The 24,388-nt window shown below is 41.4% G+C and overlaps 1 protein-coding gene across 2 annotated transcripts; it reads right to left on the bottom strand.

Moving 5' to 3' along the window:
- Window positions 1–84: 84 nt before the first annotated feature.
- On the bottom strand, window positions 85–24,226 carry LOC111976729 (spermatogenesis-associated serine-rich protein 2). 2 transcript variants are annotated; one of them, XM_024005803.1, is made up of 13 exons: window positions 24,092–24,226; window positions 10,095–10,450; window positions 8,955–9,034; window positions 8,663–8,771; window positions 8,447–8,496; window positions 7,770–8,001; window positions 7,445–7,627; window positions 7,213–7,348; window positions 6,518–6,576; window positions 5,053–5,162; window positions 4,803–4,905; window positions 3,057–3,190; window positions 85–2,935 (listed from the first exon to the last, which is right to left on the bottom strand). In XM_024005803.1, the coding sequence occupies exons 2-13, from the start codon at window positions 10,117–10,119 to the stop codon at window positions 2,633–2,635; spliced, it is 1,524 nt and encodes a 507-aa protein (XP_023861571.1). In that variant the 5' UTR covers window positions 10,120–10,450; window positions 24,092–24,226; the 3' UTR covers window positions 85–2,632. The 2 variants fall into 2 exon arrangements, with proteins under 2 accessions (XP_023861571.1, XP_070304063.1); XM_070447962.1 differs by lacking the exon at window positions 24,092–24,226 and adding an exon at window positions 18,772–18,793.
- Window positions 24,227–24,388: the final 162 nt, after the last annotated feature.

Genomic DNA, 24,388 nt, shown 5'->3' with positions numbered 1-24,388 from the left:
CCTTACAGTTAACTTGACCTACGGATCTGTAAAATACAGTCACATTGAAATGGACTGTGCAGATTAAGACAAAGGACACTAATGTATTGCAAACAATCTTTTAATAGTAAAGGAAAAGTGTGCCTTTCTGTGTATTGGGGGGGTGGGGTGCTTCTATTGGAATGAATGGGGAGGGCCGTGTATACAAGAGGCGCTTGTATTGGAATGGATGGGGAGGGCAGATGTCTTTGGTCCATACCGGGTGGTAGGGAAGGGGGGGTAAGTGAATGAATTGGAGGGAGACAAGCGAAGGCACTTAAGTTTACAGTTGTCATAGGTAAACCATATGCTCAATATGTATATAACATACAAAATGCACCATGTGAGCACAACTAAATTATAGCTACATATATACAGTAAAGATTCAGGAAAGAAAAAATGTAAAAGAAACAATGTTACTCAACCTAGAATAGATTATCCCATTGTAAAACAATCATATTTTTTTATTATTATTTATAAGCAGAGTAAGAAAAAAAGGCAGCAACTCGAACAAGACAATATGATCTCTTTGGCGATAACCTATCCAGATAGTTTGGAATGCTGTGAATGTGACTTTACATACATTTGGTAAAAGAGCGATTGAGACAGGCATCATTCATTCCCTATGCAGAATCAGTTCAGCTATTAAAATCAAACCTCAACATGCCCAGCACCAAAAGGTAACAACTAGCAGTGTTGTGGGGATAGAAAGCTCTGTACTGTAATGCATGCATCTCCACTACTGTGCATTATGATTACTGAGACTATATTTACAGTGCAGATCTGAGATGAGGAGAGATTTGCTGAAGGCTGGAAGATCTTGGTGTTGGCTACCAAGCCTTACCTGCTCAAGCACAGTTGCTGATACATGCCAAGTGATCTGCCCTACTGTATACTCTGCACTTCCACAGAATACTTTGTAAACCAATGAACAAACCAGAACCACATAATCTTTACATTGATGTGCAATATAACAAAACCCAAATTAAGTTATTTTTCTCATGACCAAACTACACTCCTATAAGAAGACTTAAGTACCTGGGGGGAGGGGGAGGGGCAGTTAGTCTAAGTTTCTCTCAATTATTCTTCATCAGTATTACCCTTTGGTACACAGAGGAAACAGCTAGTTTGTATGATCTTATACACATGCCTTGCAGCTTGACATGAGACCACTCTGCTTTCGCTTAAATGGTAAGCCATACCAAGCCCCATTTCAAAAGAACATTCAGGCCTCTGTAAAGCAAAGTCTCAAAAGCAACATTATGCTACCAGGCAGTGTACAAGGGGCAACAATGAGGTATTTCTCCAGATTTTGTTCAGTTATTGTAGACATTACAAAGAATCTTAAATCCTGGCATTACCATTTACCAATTTGTCCCAACTCAGCAGCCATAAAACACGTTCAAAATAAGACCGAAACAGCATAGACAAATTTGATCAAATTTTTTTCTTCTCTAGGAAACAATTAAGAGGAAAGTGAACGCATGAAAAAGGACAAAGTTCCTACAGCTCACTTTTCAGTAATGTAAAAGATCAGAAGAGTGTGCGCTTAACAGTGTTCGTGATGCGAGCATCTTTGCATTTCTAGAAAGGCAAAGGAAGTTGCAATGTGATACGAGCATGTCAAGTGTATGCTCTTTATGGTCCTGTCTGACACACACTAAACATAAGGAAAGAATGAGAAGACCAAATAACAGCAGAATAGATGTACTAACAAAAGGAAGTCCTAATTCAGACCATACGTGAAGGGGAGTGTAGGTTCCTTTCTCATACCTGAGATTTGAGAAGTCCCACATAATAAAGGATGTATGTAATAAAAAAAAAAGGAGCCCTCTCCTTGGATTATACAATAACAATAGGGAGGACAGATAAACTATCCACTAAAAAAAATATGAATTTACATGTGAGGGAGGGAATAAACTGCTATCAGACAACAACCGACGTGATTACCTCTGGTTCACCTGCTAGTTCTGATTAACAACATATTCATCATACATTTCAATGAGTACATATTATTTACAGGAGCAACCAGTATATATGGAAAGCTCTAAAATAATAATATACAATTACGTAGTGTTGATTCTATGCCATTGATGACAATCTCCCATACATACGTGTGAAACCATAGTAAGGGTGTCATGTATTGTCTAAAATAAGGAACTGAAATGGTTTGATAGACTGCAAAAAACTTGCAACCTAAAGCAAAATAAAAATTTGATGCGCGAGAACAAAAACTAAAATAAATCATAACAGATAAAATAAAAATGCATATAAACGCATCACCAGATAATATTTGCTATTTCAGAGGCCAGTGTTAAATCACAGACTCACATAAGGGGACCTGGGTAGCTGCTATATCAACAGGCATGAGAAAATAGGTCTTAATAGCTCATTCTAAAGTATGGAGAAAGTGGCAGAACATGGGTAGCTAATTTTCAAGTTAGGAGGATGAATGGTTGCCTATGGGTGGCACTACAGCTCAATTGACAAAAATATGTAAACTTGTATTCTATTCTTCATTGAGAGGAGTTAGTGGGGTGGAAGGGGCAGGGTATTGAGGGTGGAATGCCAGGGTTAGTAGGGGGTTTAACAAATGGGCCAGGTAGTTCCGGTGTCAGGGGCAGTGTGTCCGCGGAGGCCTTTGGGGCAGACCGTTATGAGAAGGCTGGTCTTGACGGTAAGAAGAGGATGGAGTGGAGTTGGAAGGGCCTCTTGTGGAGTTGGAGGATTGTGTGGCAGTGCTGGTAGGATGGCTGGGGCCGTCATCTTGGCCTTGGTTGCCCTGGTAGCCTTGGTAACCCTCGGAGCGGTAGCCTCCGCGATTGGTGTTCCTGTCGCGATAGGAGCCGCCATTATACCGCTGCCCACCGGATTGGTACCCCGGACCCGCCGTGTAACGCCTGTTGCCTAGGAAAGTCTGAAAGTTCAAAATCAAAGTTAAATCAAATAAAACAATCATATGTTGATAATTATTACTCCTAAGGAGACAACATTAATGAGAACTTAGTTGCATGTTTATGGTTGCTTTGTGAGCTAACCGTTTTGTTTGGCTGGGTAGGGCGTCCTTCGTAGCTGGAGGGAGGTGGAGCTTCTAGGGACCCTGGGCCTGTGATGGAGGAGGAGGTGGAGCTACAGCGGGAGCGGCTGGAGTAACCTGTCTGAGGGTGGTACACTGAACAGGGAGGGTGACACGAGGGCAGGTGTTACCATAGAGATACATAAACGCAGCAAAAAAGAAACATCCCTTTTTCAGGACCCTGTCTTTCAAAGATAATTTGTAAAAATCCAAATAACTTCACAGATCTTCATTGTAAAGGGTTTAAACACTGTTTCCCATGCTTGTTCAATGAACCATAAAAATAATGAATGAACATGCACCTGTGGAACGGTCGTTAAGACACTAACAGCTTACAGACGGTAGGCAATAAAGGTCACAGCTATGAAAACTTAGGACACTAAAGAGGCCTTTCTACAGACTGAAAAACACCAAAAGAAAGATGCCCAGGGTCCCTGCTCATCTGCGTGAACGTGCTTTAGGCATGCTGCAAGGGAGGCATGCTGCAAGGGAGGCATGAGGACTGCAGATGTGGCCAGGGTAATAAATTGCAATGTCCATACTGTGAGACACCTAAGACAGCGCTACAGGGAGACAGGACGGACAGCTGATCGTCCTCGCAGTGGCAGACAACGCATACATCCGAACGTCACACCTGGGGGACAGGTACAGGATGGCAACAACTGCCCGAGATACACCAGGAACGCACAATCCCTCCATCAGTGTTCAGACTGTCCGCAGAGAGGCTGGACTGAGTGCTTGTAGGCCTGTTGTAAGGCAGGTCCTCACCAGACGTCACCGGCAACAATGTCGCCTACGGGCACAAACCCACCGTCGCTGGACCAGACAGGACTGGCAAAAAGTGCTCTTCACTGACGAGTCGCGGTTTTGTCTCAGAGGTGATGGCCGGATTCGCGTTTATCATCGAAGGAATGAGCATTACACCGAGGCCTGTACTCTGGAGCGGGATCGATTTGGAGGTGGAGGGACCGTCATGGTCTGGGGCGGTGTGTCACAGCATCATCGGACTGAGCTTGTTGTCATTGCAGGCAATCTCAACGCTGTGCGTTACAGGGAAGACATCCTCCTCCCTCATGTGGTACCCTTCCTGCAGGCTCATCCTGACATGACAATGCCACCAGCCATACTGCTCGTTCTGTGCGTGATTTCCTGCAAGACAGGAATGTCGGTGTTCTGCCATGGCCATCGAAGAGCCAGGATCTCAATCCCATTGAGCACGTCTGGGACCTGTTGGATCAGAGGGTGAGGGCTAGGGCCATTCCCCGCAGAAATGTCCGGGAACTTGCAGGTGCCTTGGTGGAAGAGTGGGGTAACATCTCACGGCAAGAACTGGCAAATCTGGTGCAGTCTGTGAGGAGATGCAATGCAGTACTTTATGCAGCTGGTGGCCACACCAGATACTGACTGTTACTTTTGATTTTGACCCCCCTTTATTCAGGGACACATTATTCAAATTCTGTTAGTCACATGTCAGTGGAACAAATTTTTACACATGTTAAGTTTGCTGAAAATAAACGCAGTTGACAGTGAGAGGACGTTTCTTTTTTTGCTGAGTTTATTATACAAATATGTGTTCTATTTAATTCTGTGGGTGTTACTACCAAGGATATGGATATACTGCCCTTCAAATAGCAATGCAATACTGTACTAACATAATGAGTTTCTGTGAGAGGAAAGACATCAACTAGAGAAGAACAAAGGACTGTACCTGATCCAAATCCTGTGATGCTCATTTTCAGTGGTTCTAGCTCGAAAGTGAACTTCACAGCTTTTCCCAGGTCTTCATCAAATTTACGCTCACTCACAAAGTGCTGCACAAAAAATTGAGAAAACATGACCAGGGATTTCAGACTTGTCTTAGGTCAGATCATGGCTCAATTCCCACACCACACAGTTTGAGCCGGTTGCACAATTGTCTTGACTATATAGTGTAAGTGTTATTACGGTAGTCAACTTACCTTTATGTCAGCACGCAGCTCACTCAGTTGGTCCTCAGACATGGATGCCGATTGGTCAGTCAGCCTGCGGAGCTCCTCTGCTCTCTTTTGACGGCCATCCAAAATGGCCACTGAAACAGATACACATTATTAGTTGACCACTCACCCCATATTCAGAGGCCTTCAGTTGTACAGAGATAAATCCACACAGAGGCAATACCATACTGAAACGTGGGACTAGCCATGTCCTCAATATTATAAGGTAAAGGGTAGGCCTATTAGTTGACTGGTTTCTACAAAATAGATCAGATACAACACTGCAGCCATAAATAACTCCAGGCTTTTCCTGGTGTTGACCATTGTCAGGACAGGGGGGGGGGGTAAACACATGCAAAACATGACCAGAGGAAGAGCACCTTGTGTATCAGTTGCCAAGGAGATTCAAATGACAGAAAGTACTTTTTTCATGAGGGGGAAAAAGGGAAGAAAGCAAGTCTCATCCATTAACAGTAACACACATCTAAACGAGGGGAGATTAGGGCAGAAACTGGTACATTTCAAGGAATGTTGGGTTTTTGTAATGTCAAAGAACTGCTCTAGTGTTCCCTCTTCTTCCCTCAATTCCCCACACACCTCGACTCAGACAGCATTTAGTCTGCCATGACACCTGACACTATTCACTTTTTCCAGCCTCAGAACACACAACACTGTGCATTGGGAAGAAGGAAAGAATGAGGGCAGAATGGCCCACTTGTGGAAATATGCAGTCTTGCTCTGTCATGTTTCACTACATAGAAGATTATGGTATGTCTAACATCTAAAATAACCCTGAGGAAATACATTTAAGACCGTTAGTCTATTTGGAATACCTTAACTGTTAAGCTGACCCCATTTAGTTGTTTGTTTGGTCGATAGGTTGCTGGTCGACAGATTTCTTTAGTCAAGCAGTCACAATTTTGTTTTTTATGGTTCACAAGACACCTGTCTGATTCGACCCTATTTCAGTGAACTAATCCATTGCGGAGGCCACAGGGATGGAGAATAGGGAATGTTTTTCGCAAACAACTTTCAAACGAATTTCGGTAACAGAACTTTCCAGTCAAACAAGAAAGAACCTAAATGGCTGTGATGATGTGGCAGCTTCAGCACAATAAACACTTGCTGTGCCGTGGTACCTTTTCGCTGCAGTAGGGAGGAGAGCGAGACAATGCCCACCACTCACACAGTCACTCGCTGTCATAACATTTTAACAGTGACAGTGTGTCTTAATTATTTAATCAAACAGTGTGCATAAAGCATCAGACAAGCTCAGTGCATATGTATTCAAACACATAGGGTGTGTGTCTATATATGGAAAAATACGTTTAAACAGCAGGACGACTCTGGGACAAAGGCTTTCAGAAAAAAATGTAAACATAGTAAGAATAGAAATAAAGTATAATATACATTGAAGTCCAAATGCTAATTAAAAAGGTGTTGTACTCACTGGCCTCTGCTTTGACTTTGTCCATCTCTGTCAACAGCGTAACCTCTCTGTCCATCAGGCTGAGAGAGCGGGGGAGGGGAAGAGATATGAAATTATGTTCTTTACTAAGATAAAGGGATCATGATTCTTTAGATTTCTAAGATAGTCTCTGTACTTTGATTTTGGCTACACTCACCATTTCTATACTACAATAACACTAGTTGGACTACAGCAATAGACTACATGTTACACTGAAATAGATATTGGTGGTAGTTGTTGTAGAGCAGAGTTGAGAGCAATGCACTTGGAGCTTTAGCCTGCCTGGTAACATCAGGTGATAAATTAGTGAATAGGCCAATAAAAAGAAATACAAACATCTCTTCCATTAACAGTTAGTTTAAAATATTCCCCTCCCTCCCAGTCCTAGCAAAATGATTGCTTATGAAATTGCTCTTGGCTAAGAAGCTATGTTTCTTTTTTACCATTTTAATTTAAAACAAATCACAGTAAAGTACTTAGTTGTTACCCAAAAATGATTTGCTATTGGGTTAAGGCAGGCTGCATTGGACCTTAAAATCAAGGCTCCTAAATTGCTTATATAAACATTCTGCTTAACATAAGGGAACTTGTGCCGTTATATCCCACCATAAGTTCATATTCCAAATAAACTACAACTTTACAAACGAATGTAGTGGAGCTAATGATGGTAGATGTACCAGCTCTGGAGCTCAGCAAATGTTTGCTTCATGGTCTTGATAGAGGAGTCCATCTCATCCTTGACCACCACTCTGTAGCGAGTGAGCGACACTGTGCATCTCTGCAGGTCCTTCACAGAGCGGTCAATGTTGGGCGCTGAGAGACAAAGAACAGGGTTAGACTAGACATCACCTATTGTCTTAGAAAAACAAAGGCATTACCATTTTTGTTTTAAAGAAATTTGTCACTAACCAATCTTCTTGGCTCCAGACGATCCCTGTTGGTTCTCGTCAGTGGTGAGCACAGAGGAAGTGGATGGCTGGGAGTTAGTACTGGAACGGAACTTGTTGCCACGGGGAGGCTGGTGATTCCTTCCTCCTTGAGCATGGTGAGGGGTGGGGCTTGGGCCACTACAAAGAGAGTCTGCTTCCGCACCTGTTAGGAGAAAGATGTTTTCTGATCTGTAGGGGTTGGTTTCAACTACATGGAGGATTATCAAAAGTCTTATATTGTCGCAACAATCCAAAGGTCATCTGATGGATAAAATAAAGCCACTGAGAACACTCCATTACAATACCTGTAATGTCCGACGTGGCAGGTTCAGAATCCAACTCAGCTGCGTCCAAGGAGGCAGAATCCAACTGCTCACTCAGAGAGTCTAGCGAGTCTCCGTCCAACACGGAGCCATTGGCATGGAACCCATTCACAGCTTCCTTACTCTCAGTCTCAGAGGGCGGCATGGTCTCGGCTGGAGCAGGCTCCTCTGCCAGAGGCTCTGGCTGGGGCTTGGGCTTCTTTTTCTTCTTGGGCTGGATGTTGAATAATCAAAGTTGGATTTTAACTACTAGAATATAAACTTAAACAGCTTTTGAAGTTCATTAATAATTCACATATAGCAATGGTTGAGCAGGTTGTAGGTCCTCATGACACAGATGCCATATTTTCAGCTAGAGCTTCTGACATCAAAGCCAAATAGGTGAAAAAAAGAATAAGACAAAAAACATTTCCTTTGACTAGCATTTAGAGTTTAAAGTTAATTGCTTTTAAAGTTAGCGTTTTTCCCTCAAAATCTGGATGGGCTGCCACTGGAAGAATATCTTTGGCACTTGTTTTAAAAAGCGCCGTCTCAATCACATGAGGGATAGGCCGTGCTTCAAAATGTCATGACGCATGATACCAAATTTCATTCATACTCATGTTGCCCTTGCATATAGAATGCAATACCCTGCAGTATAGGACAACAAACAAGTTTACCTTCTTTTTACCAGTTACATTCCACTCCTTCAAGATTTCCACAGCACTACCTGAGAGGAAAACATCAGGTAATTAGAGAGTGACAAGTTGTACTTAATGTACGCAGTTTGAACCAGTGTATTCTTAAATTAGAAATCAAAAAGGTATTTTCCATTCATTTGACTACGGTGTCTGTTCTATATCACAACAAGAATTATCACTATGGCATTTCCATACCTTCTAGGAAAGCCTGGACTGCCTTATCGACACAGTTCTCAAAGTGCTGCAAGACCAGAACTATCTCATTGTTGCTTTTGTTGGGAACAACGGCCCTGACAGCACTAATCTGTGAAGAGAACAAATAAGAGAACGATCTGGCAAATTAAGAAAGGTTTAGCATAGTGATACATATCCTAAGGCCATGGGCCTTCTCACCCAATAAAACCTACTAGCTAAAGAGGAATAGTACTTAATGTATTCAAATCAATTGGAATGTTATGCCTAGAGAGAAATAATTTGCAGTTCTTACCTTCTCCTTCATTCTCTCAAAAGTCCCTCCCTGGGACATAACCATTTTCAAGTTTGTGTCGAACACCATACCAGAGGTATCTGGGGGAAAAAGGGAGAAAGGGTTGATTTGGAATTTCTCATTGTTTTCTGCTGGACCCAGGTCTATTTGCAAAACAATTGTAAGTGCATAGGCACATCATTTGCTAAACAAAACTCTCCCCATACCTAGTCATTCCTGGACATTCAAAGTTAGGCCTATTTGTATTGAAAGTAAACCATGGCAGAGAACACAGGGATTATCATAAATCATGTGCAACAGACAGAGGTGATTTACATGAAAAACCTATTAGGACCAAGATATTTCCTTTATGGGCAAATGTGACAAGATGCTTGATGATTTCTCAAGTAAAATATGTACACGTTTAACAACTGTTTCAAGTTGCTTGAGGCCTAAAGATTTTACAACACTTCGAATGGCTTTATATATGCTAGGACCAAAAATAACAGGCCCTAGAGCCATGAGATTAAACTCAAGAAATATTGGCATCTGGACTGGCCGTAAAGGACCCGAGATCTGCATTGAATTTGAACCGGTTATAACTGATGTACAGTTGTAGAAGCAGAATGAGTCAGCAAAGCAGGAGTTTATGCATCAGATGGATAAGAATACAGCCCCAAACAAAGTAAGCTCAATGAGATGAGAAACAGCTGGGTTGCTGTGACCCAAATACATGTGGCATGACCAAAGAATGCCAGAGGACAGTTTAACAATGACAATGGACTCAACAGAAGATGTTGTGCTCTGCAAGTCAAAGACAGTCCTAATGGAGAGCTTCATTTCAGAAATAGCTTAACTTTATTCCGGAGAAAAGCTGGGACCCTATCCCATCCAAAGTGGACTGCACAGATGTGAGTTCATACTGTCAATCTCTCTCAGCTATCGCCAGCTATTGTTTTTGAAAGGATCCATTCTAACTCAAGAGATCTGGTAGACACTTGATGAAGTTGCATGTCAAGTGCTGCTCCTTCAGCCTAGTGCCAGCTATGTTTTGAGAATCAACTCTAAACATTTAAAATGCACTCACACTAGTTATTGCATTTTCAATACTAGTTCATCTGCTTTTAAAAACATGGCAGAGACGAATGGTAGCACACATACCCTTCTGGCTGTTTTTCTTCGCCATGTTGTAACACCACTAGTCCAAAAGGTACAGTAAGTAGGTCCCAACTGATCCCAGTGTATAGCGTCCCAGTTTATAGCTCAAGTCAAAAACAAATCAATAAAATAATGCACTTTTCCAGATATTCAGTTTGAACTTGTTTCCTAAGTGAAGACTTCAGCGCTTCCTTTGTAGAAATGTTCCTCCTTGATTTTTCCCTCTCAGACAGGAAGCCAACAAAGGCTCACAAATCTGGCAGTAGGAGGGGTTGGAGTAGGCAGGGTCAGATCAGGCCTCCACCACTTAGGCTTGGATTCAACTTTTCTTCTCCGTTCTCCACAAAGTTGAGCCAACTCTGAAAAAAGGAGACAGGAAAATAAGGTTACTGTCTAGGGTGGATGTAATAAGCACACAGGATTAAAAACAGAGTTTCATGAGACGATCCAATGGAACAAAGTAGTAGTTCGTAATGAATCTTGACCCATCAAATGCACAAAAAGGAAAATCATAACATTTAGCATATTCAGACAGAATAATTATTACATTGGTGCCGGAATTACACTGAGTCAGATTTTATGCTTAAATGCACCCCCCAAAAAGTATGCCAAAAAATACATGATACAACTCTATGCACAAGGACTACTATGTTTACTGGAAGAAGTGTGCAGATGCTAAATTTGGTTACAGAATTATGGTCAAATCTCCCTCATTTATGCAACCAAAATCATACATATCTCCTCCGAATTAAGATTCAAAGATGTCTGCAGAAAGAATGCGGTGTCAGCTATGACAGGACACCTTGAGTTTAAAAATAGATATATTTTAGTCGTTGAACTAGTCTGTGAAGTAAATTTACATCATGGGTTCCTGATCTGCACTATACAGAAATGTATAGGCTAATTATGGATCTGAATATCACTCTCTTCAAGGTGATGCATCCTGAATAGGTACAAAGGCAGAAATATGCAGTTGCTCTCTTTAGCATATTTGGGTATTATTCTACACACTGGCTATTATTGTAATGAGCTCCGCCCCCAAACAAGACCAGAACAAATATGTACCAATCATAGACGTCTATGCTTCACAAGTTTGGACATCACAGAGTACTGTACAGCAGAGTTCAGTAGATATGTTCAGTATAGTACAATAATATGGCTGGGAATTGCCATTGACTTCACAATACTTTGGTGCCGATACAATATGTATTGAGATTCAAGATGTATTGAGATTTGATACTGTGATTTTATTTGTGATTCGACGTTCCAAACATATTGCTCACTATATGTCTGCTGCAGAGGGACAACAGAAGCCATGAGAAAAGTTTTGATCAGTCATGGAAATAAAAAGTGCTGAAAACAATATTGGGCTCCAACTTAAAGACAGAGCAAGCTATGAAGGAAAAATACTGGAGTTTTTGTGCAGGACCTGCAGGTATAGAAAATTAGCGCAAAAATAAAATTGCCATAGTCAAAATTATATATCAAAAAGAATATCCCGATATGTAACTGTATTGACCCCCCCCAATCACTACATTATACTGTACTATAGTGTGCTCTACTGTACAAGATATTCCAAACTTGTGAAATGTCTGATTGGTTTAGATTTGGTCCGGCCAGGGCAGACTGACCAAATTTTAACTACTTTTCAACGTTCATGGACATCCGGTGTTGGTCGGTGCTCAGTGGACGAGGATGCTCGTTTCAGTAAATGGAAAGAGGGTATGCGGTATGTGACAGTAGGTGTAAGTAAGAGCCGGCAGAGGTGGCATTAACTGGAGATCGAGCGGTAGAGCGAAAGGTTGTCCAAACTGTTTTCACAGTATTACTTTGACCAAAAATATATACATGAGCAGAACATAACAGTATACCAGTGGAAAGGAGGACAGTAGCAGGTGACCCAACTGTTGCTTGTGACTATGATTTCCCATTGAGTTTTAATTGCTTAATAATTCATAAACAAACTTGATCAGTAAAAACACAAACTAATTGGTAGGTTTACCTTTACTTGTTACTTCAGTGAACATTCATTAGCCTCCCTCACGAGGCAGAGAAATTTAAAAATATCTTAAAGATGTGGGTTTTTGGTAACAAAATTACAGACAAGGTAATGTTTCTTAAACCCTTTGCCTTGACAGCTTTGCACACTCTTGGCATTCTCTCAACCAGCTTCACCTGGAATGCTTTTCCAGCAGTCTTGAAGGAGTTCCCACATATGCTGAGCACATTTTGGCTGCTTTTCCTTCACTCCGCAGTCCGACTCATCCCAAACCATCTCAATTTGGTTGAGATAGGGGATTGTGGAGGCCAGGTCATCTGATGCGGCATTCCATCACTTTCCTTCTTGGTCAAATAGCCCTTACACAGCCTGGAGGTATGTTGGGTCATTGTCCTGTTGAAAATCAAATGATATTCCCACTAAACCCAAACAATATGGGATGGCGTATCGCTGCAGAATGCTGTGGTAGCCATGCTGGTTAAGTGTGCCTTGAAATCGAAATAAATCACTGACAGTGTCACCAGCAAAGCACCCCAACACATAACACCTCCATGCTTTACGGTGGGACATAAACATGCGGAGATCATCCGTTCACCCACACGGCGGTTGGAACCAAAAATCTCAAATTTAGACTCCAGACAAAAAGGACAAATTTTCACCCGTCTAATGTCCATTGCTTGTGTTTCTCGACCCAAGCAAGTCTCTTCTTATTGGTGTCCTTTAGTTCTGGTTTCTTTGCAGCAATTTGACCATGAAGGCCTGATTCACGCAGTCTCCTCTGAACAATTGATGTTGAGATGTATCTGTTACTTGAACTCTGAAGCATTTATTTGGGCTGCAATTTCTGAGGCTGGTAACTAATGAACTCATCTTCTGCAGCAGAGGTAACTCTGGGTCTTCAGTCCTGTGGCTGTCCTCGTGAGAGCCAGCTTCATCATAGCGCTTGATGGTTTGAGACTTTTTTGGTTACTACATGATTCCATGTGTTATTTCATAGTTTTGATGTCGTCACTATTATTCTACAATGTAGAAAATAGTACAAATAAAGAAAAAACGTGGAATGAGTAGGTGTTCTAAAACTCTTGACTGGTAGGGTATATGCCTTAATTTCTGAAATAGACTCTTGGCTTTCATCTGATATGCTCCTATAAACGTCACTTTAGTGCTCATGGATCTGTATAGATGGAAATGACCTGATGTCAAGCCTATAACTAGGCGATTCTAGGGAAAACTTATAGAAATGTATACTACTATGAATGTACATTGTCCTGATTTAAAAAAAATAGTAAAGCACATCCCATCCACCAAAAATAGATACACTGCTCAAAAAAATAAAGGGAACACTTAAACAACACAATGTAACTCCAAGTCAATCACACTTCTGTGAAATCAAACTGTCCACTTAGGAAGCAACACTGAATTACAATAAATGTCACATGCTGTTGTGCAAATGGAATAGACAACAGGTGGAAACTATAGGCAATTAGCAAGACACCCCCAATACAGGAGTGGTTTTGCAGGTGGTGACCACAGACCACTTCTCAGTTCCRATGCTTCCTGGCTGATGTTTGGTCACTTTTGAATGCTGGCGGTGCTTTCACTCTAGTGGTAGCATGAGACGGAGTCTACAACCCACACAAGTGGCTCAGGCAGTGCAGCTCATCCAGGATGGCACATCAATGCGAGCTGTGGCAAGAAGGTTTGCTGTGTCTGTCAGCGTAGTGTCCAGAGCATGGAGGCGCTACCAGGAGACAGGCACGTACATCAGGAGACGTGGAGGAGGCCGTAGGAGGGCAACAACCCAGCAGCAGGACCGCTACCTCCGCCTTTGTGCAAGGAGGAGCAGGAGGAGCACTGCCAGACCCTGCAAAATGACCTCCAGCAGCCACAAATGTGGCATGTGTCTGCCCAAACGGTCAGAAACAGACTCCATGAGGGGGTATGAGGGCCCGACGTCCACAGGTGGGTTGTGCTTACAGCCCAACACCGTGCAGGACGTTTGGCAATTGCCAGAGAACACCAAGATTGGCAAATTCGCCACTGGTGCCCTGTGCTCTTCACAGATGAAAGCAGGTTCACACGCACATGTGACAGACGTGACAGAGTCTGGAGACGCCGTGGAGAACGTTTCTGCTGCCTGCAACATCCTCCAGCATGACCGGTTTGCGGTGGGTCAGTCATGGTGTGTGTGCATTTCTTTGGGGCGCCACAGCCCTCCATGTGCTCGCCAGAGGTAGCCTGACTGCCATTAGGTACCGAGATGAGATCCTCAGACCCCTTGTGAGACCATATGCTGGTGCGGTTGGCCCTGGGTTCCTCCTACTGCAAGACAATGCTAGACCTCATGTGGCTGGAGTGTGTCAGCAGTTCCTGCAAGAGGAAGGCATTGATGCTATGGACTGGCCCGCCCGTTCCCCAGACCTGAATCCAATTGAGCACATCTGGGACATCATGTCTCGCTCCATCCACCAACGCCACGTTGCACCACAGACGTCCAGGAGTTGGCGGAGCTTTAGTCCAGGTCTGGGAGATCCCTCAGGAGACCATCCGCACCTCATCAGGAGCATGCCCAGGCATTGTAGGGAGGTCATACAGGCACGTGGAGGCCACACACACCACTGAGCCTCATTTTGACTTGTTTTAGGACATTACATCAAAGTTGGATCAGCCTGTAGTGTGGTTTTCCACTTAATTTTGAGTGTGACTCCAAATCCAGACCTCCCTGGGTTGATAAATTTGATTTCCATTGATCATTTTTGGTGTGATTTTGTTGTCAGCACATTCAACTATGTAAAGAAAAAAGTATTTAATAAGAATATTTCATTCATTCAGATCTAGGATGTGTTATTTTAGTGTTCCCTTTATTTTTTTGAGCAGTGTATATATATATATCCTTTGTGCATAAGTCATAAAACGTGATAAAAAAGAAATCAATAAATTACTGTCTGGCACAACATCCTATACAATCTGCATTCAATATTGTAATTGGCAGAAGCATATTTTCAGTTTGGTTCAAATGCATGGAGAAGAAACCTTTAAATCATGATTTAGTTTAGACCTAATTCCTTTGGGTGAATTAAACCTGACCTAGACATCCAAGACAAACCAGGAGTGGCTTCGGGGACAAGCCTCTGAATGTCCTTGAGCGGCCCTGCCAGAGCCCGGACTTAAACCCGATCTAACATCTCTGAAGAAACCTGAAAATAGCTGTGCAGCGACACTCCCCATCCAACCTGACAGAGCTTGAGAGAATCTGCAGAGAGGAATGGGAGAAACTCCCCAAATACAGGTGTGCCAAGCTTGTAGCGTCATATCCAAGAAGGCTCGAGGCTGTAATCACTGCCAATGGTACTTCAAAGTACTGAGTAAAGGCTCTGAACTCTTATGTAAATGTGATATTGCCAATTTTTTTCTAAAAACCTATTTTTGCTTTGTCATTATGGGGTAGTGTGTGTAGATTAAAGGGGGAAAAAATTGAGAAAGTGAAGGGGTCTGAATACTGACGCCAGCGTGTGCACAACAATGTTTCAAGTCAGTCAAGACATTGATGCATTGTGTTTATCAAGAGGGATGGTGCTTGAATACGTTCTGCCCCTGCACAAGGCAGTGTTCCTAGGCCGTCATTGAAAATAAGTATTTGTTCTTAACTGACTTGCTTAGTTAAATAAAGGTTAAAAAAAATACAAATAAAATGTCAACTGTTTTAGTGTTTCTCTTTTCTTCTTTTGCATTGTTGGGAAGGGCCTGTAAGTAAGCATTTCACTGTTAGTCTACACCTGTATACGAAGCATGAGACATAAAATTGTATTTGATCCTTGAACACCACCCTCAGTAAACTGTGGAGTCATTTATAGGCCAGCTGTTTCCCCACTTAGGTTTCTCTTTCTGACCCAGCAATCATGGAAAGGGAAACTTACTGTGCAAACCCACACCCTTTTCATTATCCCTTTACGTCACACGGCATGCCACCACACCTTTGAACACATCAAATATATGCACTGTCAACAAGTGACGCCAGCATGTGCACAACAATGTTTCAAGTCAGTCAAGACATTGATGCATTGTGTTTATCAAAAGGGATGGTGCTTGATTCCCCAAGTAGGTTACACATAATGTGTTGACTTAGGCAAAACACTGAAGAGGATCACGCAATATAAAATATATAAATTTACCTACATTCTAAAAACTGAATTTGAGATGAGCAAATTGGAGGAAACTGAAATAAGAGGTCCGTTTGAAGCGTGAAGCGAATTGACACGGGTCATCATAACTCAAGATGTTGGTAACCCACTGTCTTGTGAGGTGAACAGCACTGTTCAATCAGTCATTATCTTACAGACAATTCATCCTGCAGGGCCTAGATTCAGAAAACTCACAGAACCTCAGATAAAAAGTGTAGCTGTGTTGATCAAAGTTGTTAGGACCTCAGAGACAGATTATACCACCTGAAACTCAACACCAGGCTGTGTGTTCCATAATGGATAAATACATTGGGAAATTATTTTGCTTAGAATCTGGACCACTTTGTAGTTTGTGTAATCAAAGGACATGACACACTGATCCAACCAACCAAACTACTTTGCAGTGCTGCCAACTCACGCATTAGGCATGTGAGACACGCATTTAACCCTCTTCACACAAGCCACACCTTTCATTTGTCACGCATTAAAAAAAGTGTGTGTATATATATATATATATATATACACACATACATACATATATATATACACATACATACATATACACACTGGCCCATAGCACTCAAGTCTGCAGCCATGAAATGCTTTGAAAGGCTAGTCATGGCTCACATCCACACCATTATCCCAGAAACCCTAGACCCACTCCAATTTGCATACCGCTCCAACAGATCCACAGATGACGCAATCTCTATTGCACTCCACACTGCCCTTTCACACCTGGACAAAAGGAACACCTATGTGAGAATGCTATTCATTGACTACAGCTCAGCGTTCAACCCCATAGTGCCCTCAAAGCTCATCACTAAGCTAAGGACCCTGGGACTAAACACCTCCCTCTGCAACTGGATCCTGGACTTCCTGACGGGCGCCAACAGGTGGTAAGGGTAGGTAACAACACATCCGCCATACTGATCAACACAGGCTCCCCTCAGAGGTGCGTGCTTAGTCCCCTCCTGTACTCCCTGCTCACTCATGACTGCACGGCCAGGCACGACTCCAACACCATCATTAAGTTTGCTGATATCACAACAGTGGTAGGCCTGATCACCGACAACGATGAGACAGCCTAAAGGGAGGTCAGAAACCTGACCGTGTGGTCCAAGGACAACAAACTCTCCCTCAATATGATCAAGACAAAGGAGATGATTGTGGATTGTCGACGGTGCTGTAGTGGAGCAGGTTGAGAGCTTCAAGTTCCTTGGCGTCCACATCACCAACAAACTAACATGGTCCAAGCACACCAAGACAGTCATGAAAAGGGCACGACAAAGCCTATTCCCCGTCAGGAGACTGAAAAGATTTGTCATGGGTCCTCAGATTCTCAAACGGTTTTACAGCTGCACCATCGAGAGCATCCTGACGTGTTGCATCACTGCCTGGTATGGCAAATGCTTGGCCTCCGAACGCAAGGCACTACAGAGGGTAGTGCGCACGGCCCAGTACCTCACCGGGGGCAATCTTCCTGCCATCCAGGACCTCTACACCAGGCGGTGTAGAGCCAAGCCTAGGTCCAAGAGGCTTCTAAACAGCTTCTACCCCAAGCCATGTTATTTACTGTTGCTCTTTAACAATTTATTATTATCTCTTACATTTATTTTACTTTTTTTAATGTATTTTCTTAAAACTGCATTGTTGGTTAAGGGCTTGTAAGTAAGCATTTCACTATAAAGTTTACACCGGTTGTATTCGGCGCATGTGACAATATTTGATTTGATATATGCACCAATTGAATTTGCCCAGATCCATAGGCTACATTAAATCGACTCGTTTGGTCATTGGCAATTTAGTTCTAGGTTCATTAGGCTTTAACAACAAAAAGGCAGCATCCAGAGTGAATTTAGGTAGAGTGACCTGATTTGTCCATAACAGATTGTGAACCCAAATGTGTAACTTATTCTACTGGGTGGGACAATACATTGACAGATCATTTGGGTTGGGTGTAGGGGCAGATTTAGGCTATATCATGCAGTCTTCAGGATATGTTATCAGTTAAATGTATTTTGTCTTTCACAATAGCTTATGTAGCCTAAGTCAATAGAAGAATTCCCCTATACAATGGGCTAAAATATAGGCTAATAGTGTGCACTACCATTATTCCCACTACTTTGATTATTTAACTTCTTAGCAATTTTGATGGTTATTTGAACTCTGATATGCCAGTGTCTCCAAAAATAAATGTACTTTTTTTTTTTTTAATAACAAAAGTTAAATTAGAGGCTATGCATTTTTGTAAGCATTTATGGACAGAATATAGGTTAAGTCATAAAATGAGAATAGGCTATATTGAAATGCCTCTTGCCTCCAATATCCGGTTTTGAGGTTTTAGCTGATAGACAGAAACCACAGGCATAAATGCAAAAGATCTTGCCTATGTAGATGGCAAGGTTTTGCAAATCAGCCTCAACCACCTGAAATCAAAATAATATCAATATTTTCTTTAATGTGGTGTAATTCTGTAGAAATCACTGTCACATATTCAAACCTTTAGTATTTAGGAAACATAGACCAGGAGTGGGTGGCCAACCATCTTGGAGCAACAGGTAACTGCCAGAATAAAAGGAAACACTTGAGTAAATGAGGGATACAAAGTATATTGCAAGGTGCTTCAACACAGGTGTGATTCCTGAGCTAATAAAGCAATTAACATCCCACCATGCTTAGAGGCAATTATAAAAATTTCCAGTTTCCCATTATTTTGACTACCATGGCTAGAAGAGATCTCACTGACTTTAAAAGATGGGTCCTCAAAGGAGCATAGGGGGTTTAAAAGGTGTGTGTGTCTCAGTAACCAGATTTCAACCCAATTGAACATTGGCGATTCTGGAGCGGCGCTCAAGAGAGCGTTTTCCAACACCAGCAACAAAGCACAGATTGATGGAATTTCTCGTAGAAGAATGGTGTCGCATCCCTCCAATAGAGTTCCAGACACTTGTAGAATCTATGCCAAGGCGCATTGAAGCTGTTCTGGCGGCTCATGGTCAAACGACCAATTAAGACACTATACTGGCGTTTCCTTTATTTTGGCAGTTACCTGTACCTCTAAGCTGGATTTTCTACAGTCCTATTTTAAAAAGTGATAGTTCACCTAAATGAATTACATATTGGTTTCTTATAGACAAGGAGAGACTGCAATCCATCCTATGGTTAGCCACCAACCATTAATATGATATGTTAAGTCCCCTATATGGGGGACTGAGCGGTTCTGGACAGGTTCCGACTGACATCTGTCTGCTCTCCCCTTTCACTCTCTTATCGGAGCTGACTTTAAATGTCTGGTTTCACACCCCACAATTCATGAAAAAATGTCATAGAAATGAAACAAAACCACTTTTTCTTGGTCACAGACGGAAGAAATTCCTGTGCTTAAAGCTGAAGTTGTAACAAGTCTGCATATATTTGAATTGCATGTGTGCTCTGCTCAGTGGACATTGAGGAGAAAATTCTGTCGGCAATTATATGAAATGGTGACAATACAATATCGGCACTAGGTATGATCATATTTATTTCACAGTTAGAAGAAATTTTACATTTTATACTAAGTAGTTTATAATTTGACTGTGACGATCTTGGAATTTCAGGTGTTGGTGATTGGCATGCCATATGTAGGAGTCATCGGGGTGGGGCCGACCGGGGGGTGCATTCCATGCGTCATCACATTTGCAGAGTTATGTAAGATATCTGACTATTCCTAATGTGATTAGTACATTGGATAGTCATAATTTAAGCTAATAATATAACTCAATCACTGTTCGCAAAAAATACTTAAATGCAGCATGTGGTGGAGTAGGCCTAGGCTAGAGCAGATATTCCTTTTTCTTTCCTTGCACAGGAAAAAGTAGGACTTTTTTTATCATGCAATTCTTTTACACTTGACTGGAGAGATTAACAGAATCTTATTATTCTTTTTTTCAAGGTGGCACTGACCCAATGCTTAAAAACTGAATACGCACGCTCACCGGGGATATGGCCAATGCTCCGCTAGTGCCAACAATACTGTAAGCACAATTAAGTTGAGAATTTTGATATGTCTTTTAGTTTAGTCTTTTCGTTGTCTTCTTTGAAGCAATAGCAATTCCCACGATTGCATTTTGAAATATTGCTATATGTCTGGCTGGGCCTCTCTTCCACTGATATTCTTAACTTAATCATCTATTTGGTAGCCTATTTGCTGCACCCGTTGCCTTCCGACAGGCTATGCAATCGGCATGCCCGATTACAAGTTCTCATAACAATTGGTAATCTGCATTTTTGGACGCCGATTACATTGCACTCCACTAGGAGACTGCGTGGTAGGCTGACCACCTGTTACGCGAGTGCAGCAAGTAGCCAAGGTAAGTTGCTAGCTATCATTAAACTTATCTTATATATATTTTTTTTTAAATCAATCTTGACATAATCACTAGTTAACTACACATGGTTGATGATATTACTAGTTTAACTACCTTGTCCTGCATTGAAAATAATCAATGCGGTGCCTGTTAATTTATCATCGAATGACAGCCTACTTCGTCAAACGGGTGATGATTTAACAAGCGCATTCGTGAAAACAAGCACAGTCGTTGCAACAATGCACCTAACCATAAACATCAATGCCTTTCTTAAAATCAATACACAAGTATATATTTTTAAACCTGCATATTTAGTTAAAAGAAATGCATGTTAGCAGGAAATATTAACTAGGGAAATTGTGTCACTTCTCTTGCTTTCTGTGCAAGCAGAGACAGGGTATATGCAGTAGTTTGGGCCGCCTGGCTCGTTGCGAACTGTGTTTAGACCATTTCTTCCTAACAAAGACTGGAATTAATTTGCCAGAATTTTACATAATTATGATGTAACATTGAAGGTTGTGCAATGTAACAGCAATATTTAGACTTATGGATGCCTCCCATTCGATAAAATACGGAACGGTTCTGTATTTCACTGAAAGAATAAACGTTTTGATTTTGAAAATATAGTTTCCGGATTTGAACATATTAATGACCCATGGCTCGTATTTCTGTGTGTTTATTATATTATAATTAAGTCTATGATTTGATATTTGATAGCGCAGTCTGAGCGGTGGTAGGCAACAGCAGCCTCGTAAGCATTCATTCAAACAGCACTTTACTGCGTTTGCGAGCAGCTCTTAGCAATGCTTGAAGCACAGCTCTGTTTATGACTTCAAGCCTATCAACTCCCGAGATTAGGCTGGCAATACTAGTGCCTATAAGAACATCCAATAGTCAAAGGTAAATGAAATACAAATGGTAGAGAGAAATAGTCCTATAATTCCATTTAATAACTACAACCTAAAACTTCTTAACTGGGAATACTGAAGACTCATGTTACAAGGAACCACCAGCTTTCATATGTTCTCATGTTCTGAGCAAGGAACTTAAACGTTAGCTTTTTTACATGGCACATATTGCACTTTTACTTTCTTCTCCAACACTGTGTTTTTGCATTATTTAAACCAAATTGAACATGTTTCATAATTTATTTGAGACTAAATTGATTTATTTATGTATAATATTAAGTTAAAATAAGTGTTCATTCAGTATTGTTGTAATTGTCATTTTTACAAATATATATATATATATTTTTTTAAAGGGCTGATTAATTGGTGTCTGCTTTTTTGGTCCTCCAATAGTCAGTATCAGTTTTGAAAAATCCTAATCGGTCGACCTCTAGTTGAGACTGATGTTTTGCGGGTACTATTTAAGGAAGCTGCCAGTTGAGGACTAGTGAGGCCTCTGTTTCTCAAACTAGACACTCTAATGTACTTGTCCTCTTGCTCTGCACCGGGGCCTCCCACTCTTTCTATTCTGGTTAGAGACAGTTTGCGCTGTTCTGTGACGGGAGTAGTACACAGCGTTGTACGAGATCTTCAGTTTCTTGGCAATTTTTCGCATGGAATAGCCTTCATTTGTCAGAACAAGAATAGATTGGCAAGTTTCATAAGAAATGTATTTGTTTCTGGCCATTTTGAGCCTGTAATCAAACCCACAAATGATGATGCGCAAGATACTCAACTAGTCTAAAGGCCCGTTTTATTGCTTCTTTAATCAGAACAGTTTTCAGCTAAGCTAACATAATTGCAAAAGGGTTTTCTAATGATCAATTAGCATTTTAAAATGATGAACTTAGATTAAGCAACACAACAAGCCATTGGAACACAGGAGTGATGGTTGCTGATAATGGGCCTCTATGTCTATGTAGATATTCCATAAACAAATCTGCCGTTTCCAGCTACAATAGTCATTTACAACATTAACAATGTCTACACTGTATTTCTGATCAATGATATGTTATTTTAATAGACAGAAAATGTGCTTTTATTTCAAAAACAAGGAAATGTCTAAGTGACCCCAAACTTTCAACGGTAGTGTATATACACATATATACATGTTTGCTGTTTATTTGAATTTTTAACTTTTGGGATTGTGTGTGTATTGTTTTGTATTGCTAGGTATTTTGTATAATTGCATTGTTGGAGCTAGAAACAAGCATTTCGCTGCACCTGCGATAACAATTGCACATTTGTGTACGAGACCAATTAACTTTGGGTGTGTTCATAAATTCAATCTGTAGTGCCGAGTGTGCTCATAGTAAACTCTGGGCGTTCGTAAATTCAGAGCATTGCCATGTCAGAGAGTCCGTAAAGTCCAAACGTTTCGGCGGTTGGAGCGTTCAGAGCGCACACTGCTAGCTACGTCAAGACACAAATGAGAGAACACCTCACTGACCATTTTACTCACCCCAGAAGAGGCAGTTTTCATGTTATCCATATAGTTGGTGACGAATTGTGCTGCTGGCAACAATTTAATTACTTTTTTTTGCCGACGTTTACTGACATACAGCCAGAGCGAATTTATGTGTAATGACAATAAACCATTGGATTTTCTTTTTAATCCCTTCTCAAACAATTGCTAAATCTGTGTGCTTCCACAGCATGGCAACTAACTTCGCTAGTAAACAAATCTGATATATGAGTAGTCTGTCTCTTGTGGGCAATATAACGTTACCACTCAGTAAAGATAAGGCAACATTATTTGGGTAAACTAGCCCTTTAAAATACTTCGAAACCTAATACGTTCGTCTGTGCGAGCTTCTGAAAATACCACCAGTAGCTAACGTTAGCTCGCTACCTGCTTCTAGTTATTAATTAAAAAACAAAACATTTCTGGCCAATTAAGCTAGGTAGCGAAGTCCCAAACTAGAACTCATTTTGTGCAATGTGTTGGTGACTGTATCTTAGCAACGCCAGTCCTGGCTAGCCAAACTTGCCCCATTTTATACTTGGCTAGTTGCTAGCTATATATATATTCGCCTAAGTGCATTTATTTATTTAACTAACTAACGTTAACTGGCCGGGTACAATCATAATAATCTACGGAATGTAGCAAACTTAGTGCTAGAGACCACCCAAAGCGTTAGCAAGCTAACCTAGCTAGTTAACGTTAACTCTTCTCGCTTTGTTAAAATAACGTGCTAAATCCACAATGAACTGTTCGCAAGGAAGGTAACTAGCAAGCTGTTGGTGTTATTAACGTTACATAACTAACGTTAATATTTTCACAACCCCCTGAGACTGCAGTGTAGTTTATCACTGTATCATTCGTCAACTACGCTAGTTAAATTAATAACGTTAGCTAATTAGCTGCTAGTTCAATTGACAATGCTAGCTAACGTTAGCTAGCTAACGTTCTTGTCTCTCCACAGCAAGCTAGCTAACTGGGTCTGTTTACTAACTTACTAAGATTGCTAGCCATGTATTTAGCTAGCTATATAAAACGTGTATTCTTGAGTGATTCAGCGCTTACCTGGGTGTCTTTCTCCGCAACGTTACCAGTCGTCTATGGTCTCCAATATTTTTGCCCTCAGGCTTAGTCACAAATCTATCCACGTCGTCACTTCCGAACAGACTGAAATCGGTCATGCACGCCACGCATGCCAAAATAACCTTTGGACAACGCGAATGAGTTCATAGAGGCGTGAATTTATGTAAATTGGAATTATTAACACATACTCTTGATCATTTCAAGGGGTAGTCTTGACTGTATTATAACTTTTCTGAGCCATTGATATTCTGAACAAGGACCATGGAGCGCTGTGCAAAT

The sequence above is a fragment of the Salvelinus sp. IW2-2015 genome, linkage group LG17, assembly GCF_002910315.2.
Source record: "Salvelinus sp. IW2-2015 linkage group LG17, ASM291031v2, whole genome shotgun sequence".
Classification (NCBI taxonomy): domain Eukaryota; kingdom Metazoa; phylum Chordata; class Actinopteri; order Salmoniformes; family Salmonidae; genus Salvelinus; species Salvelinus sp. IW2-2015.
Note: the sequence above shows the minus strand (reverse complement) of the source record. Positions and strands in the feature narration are given on the sequence as shown.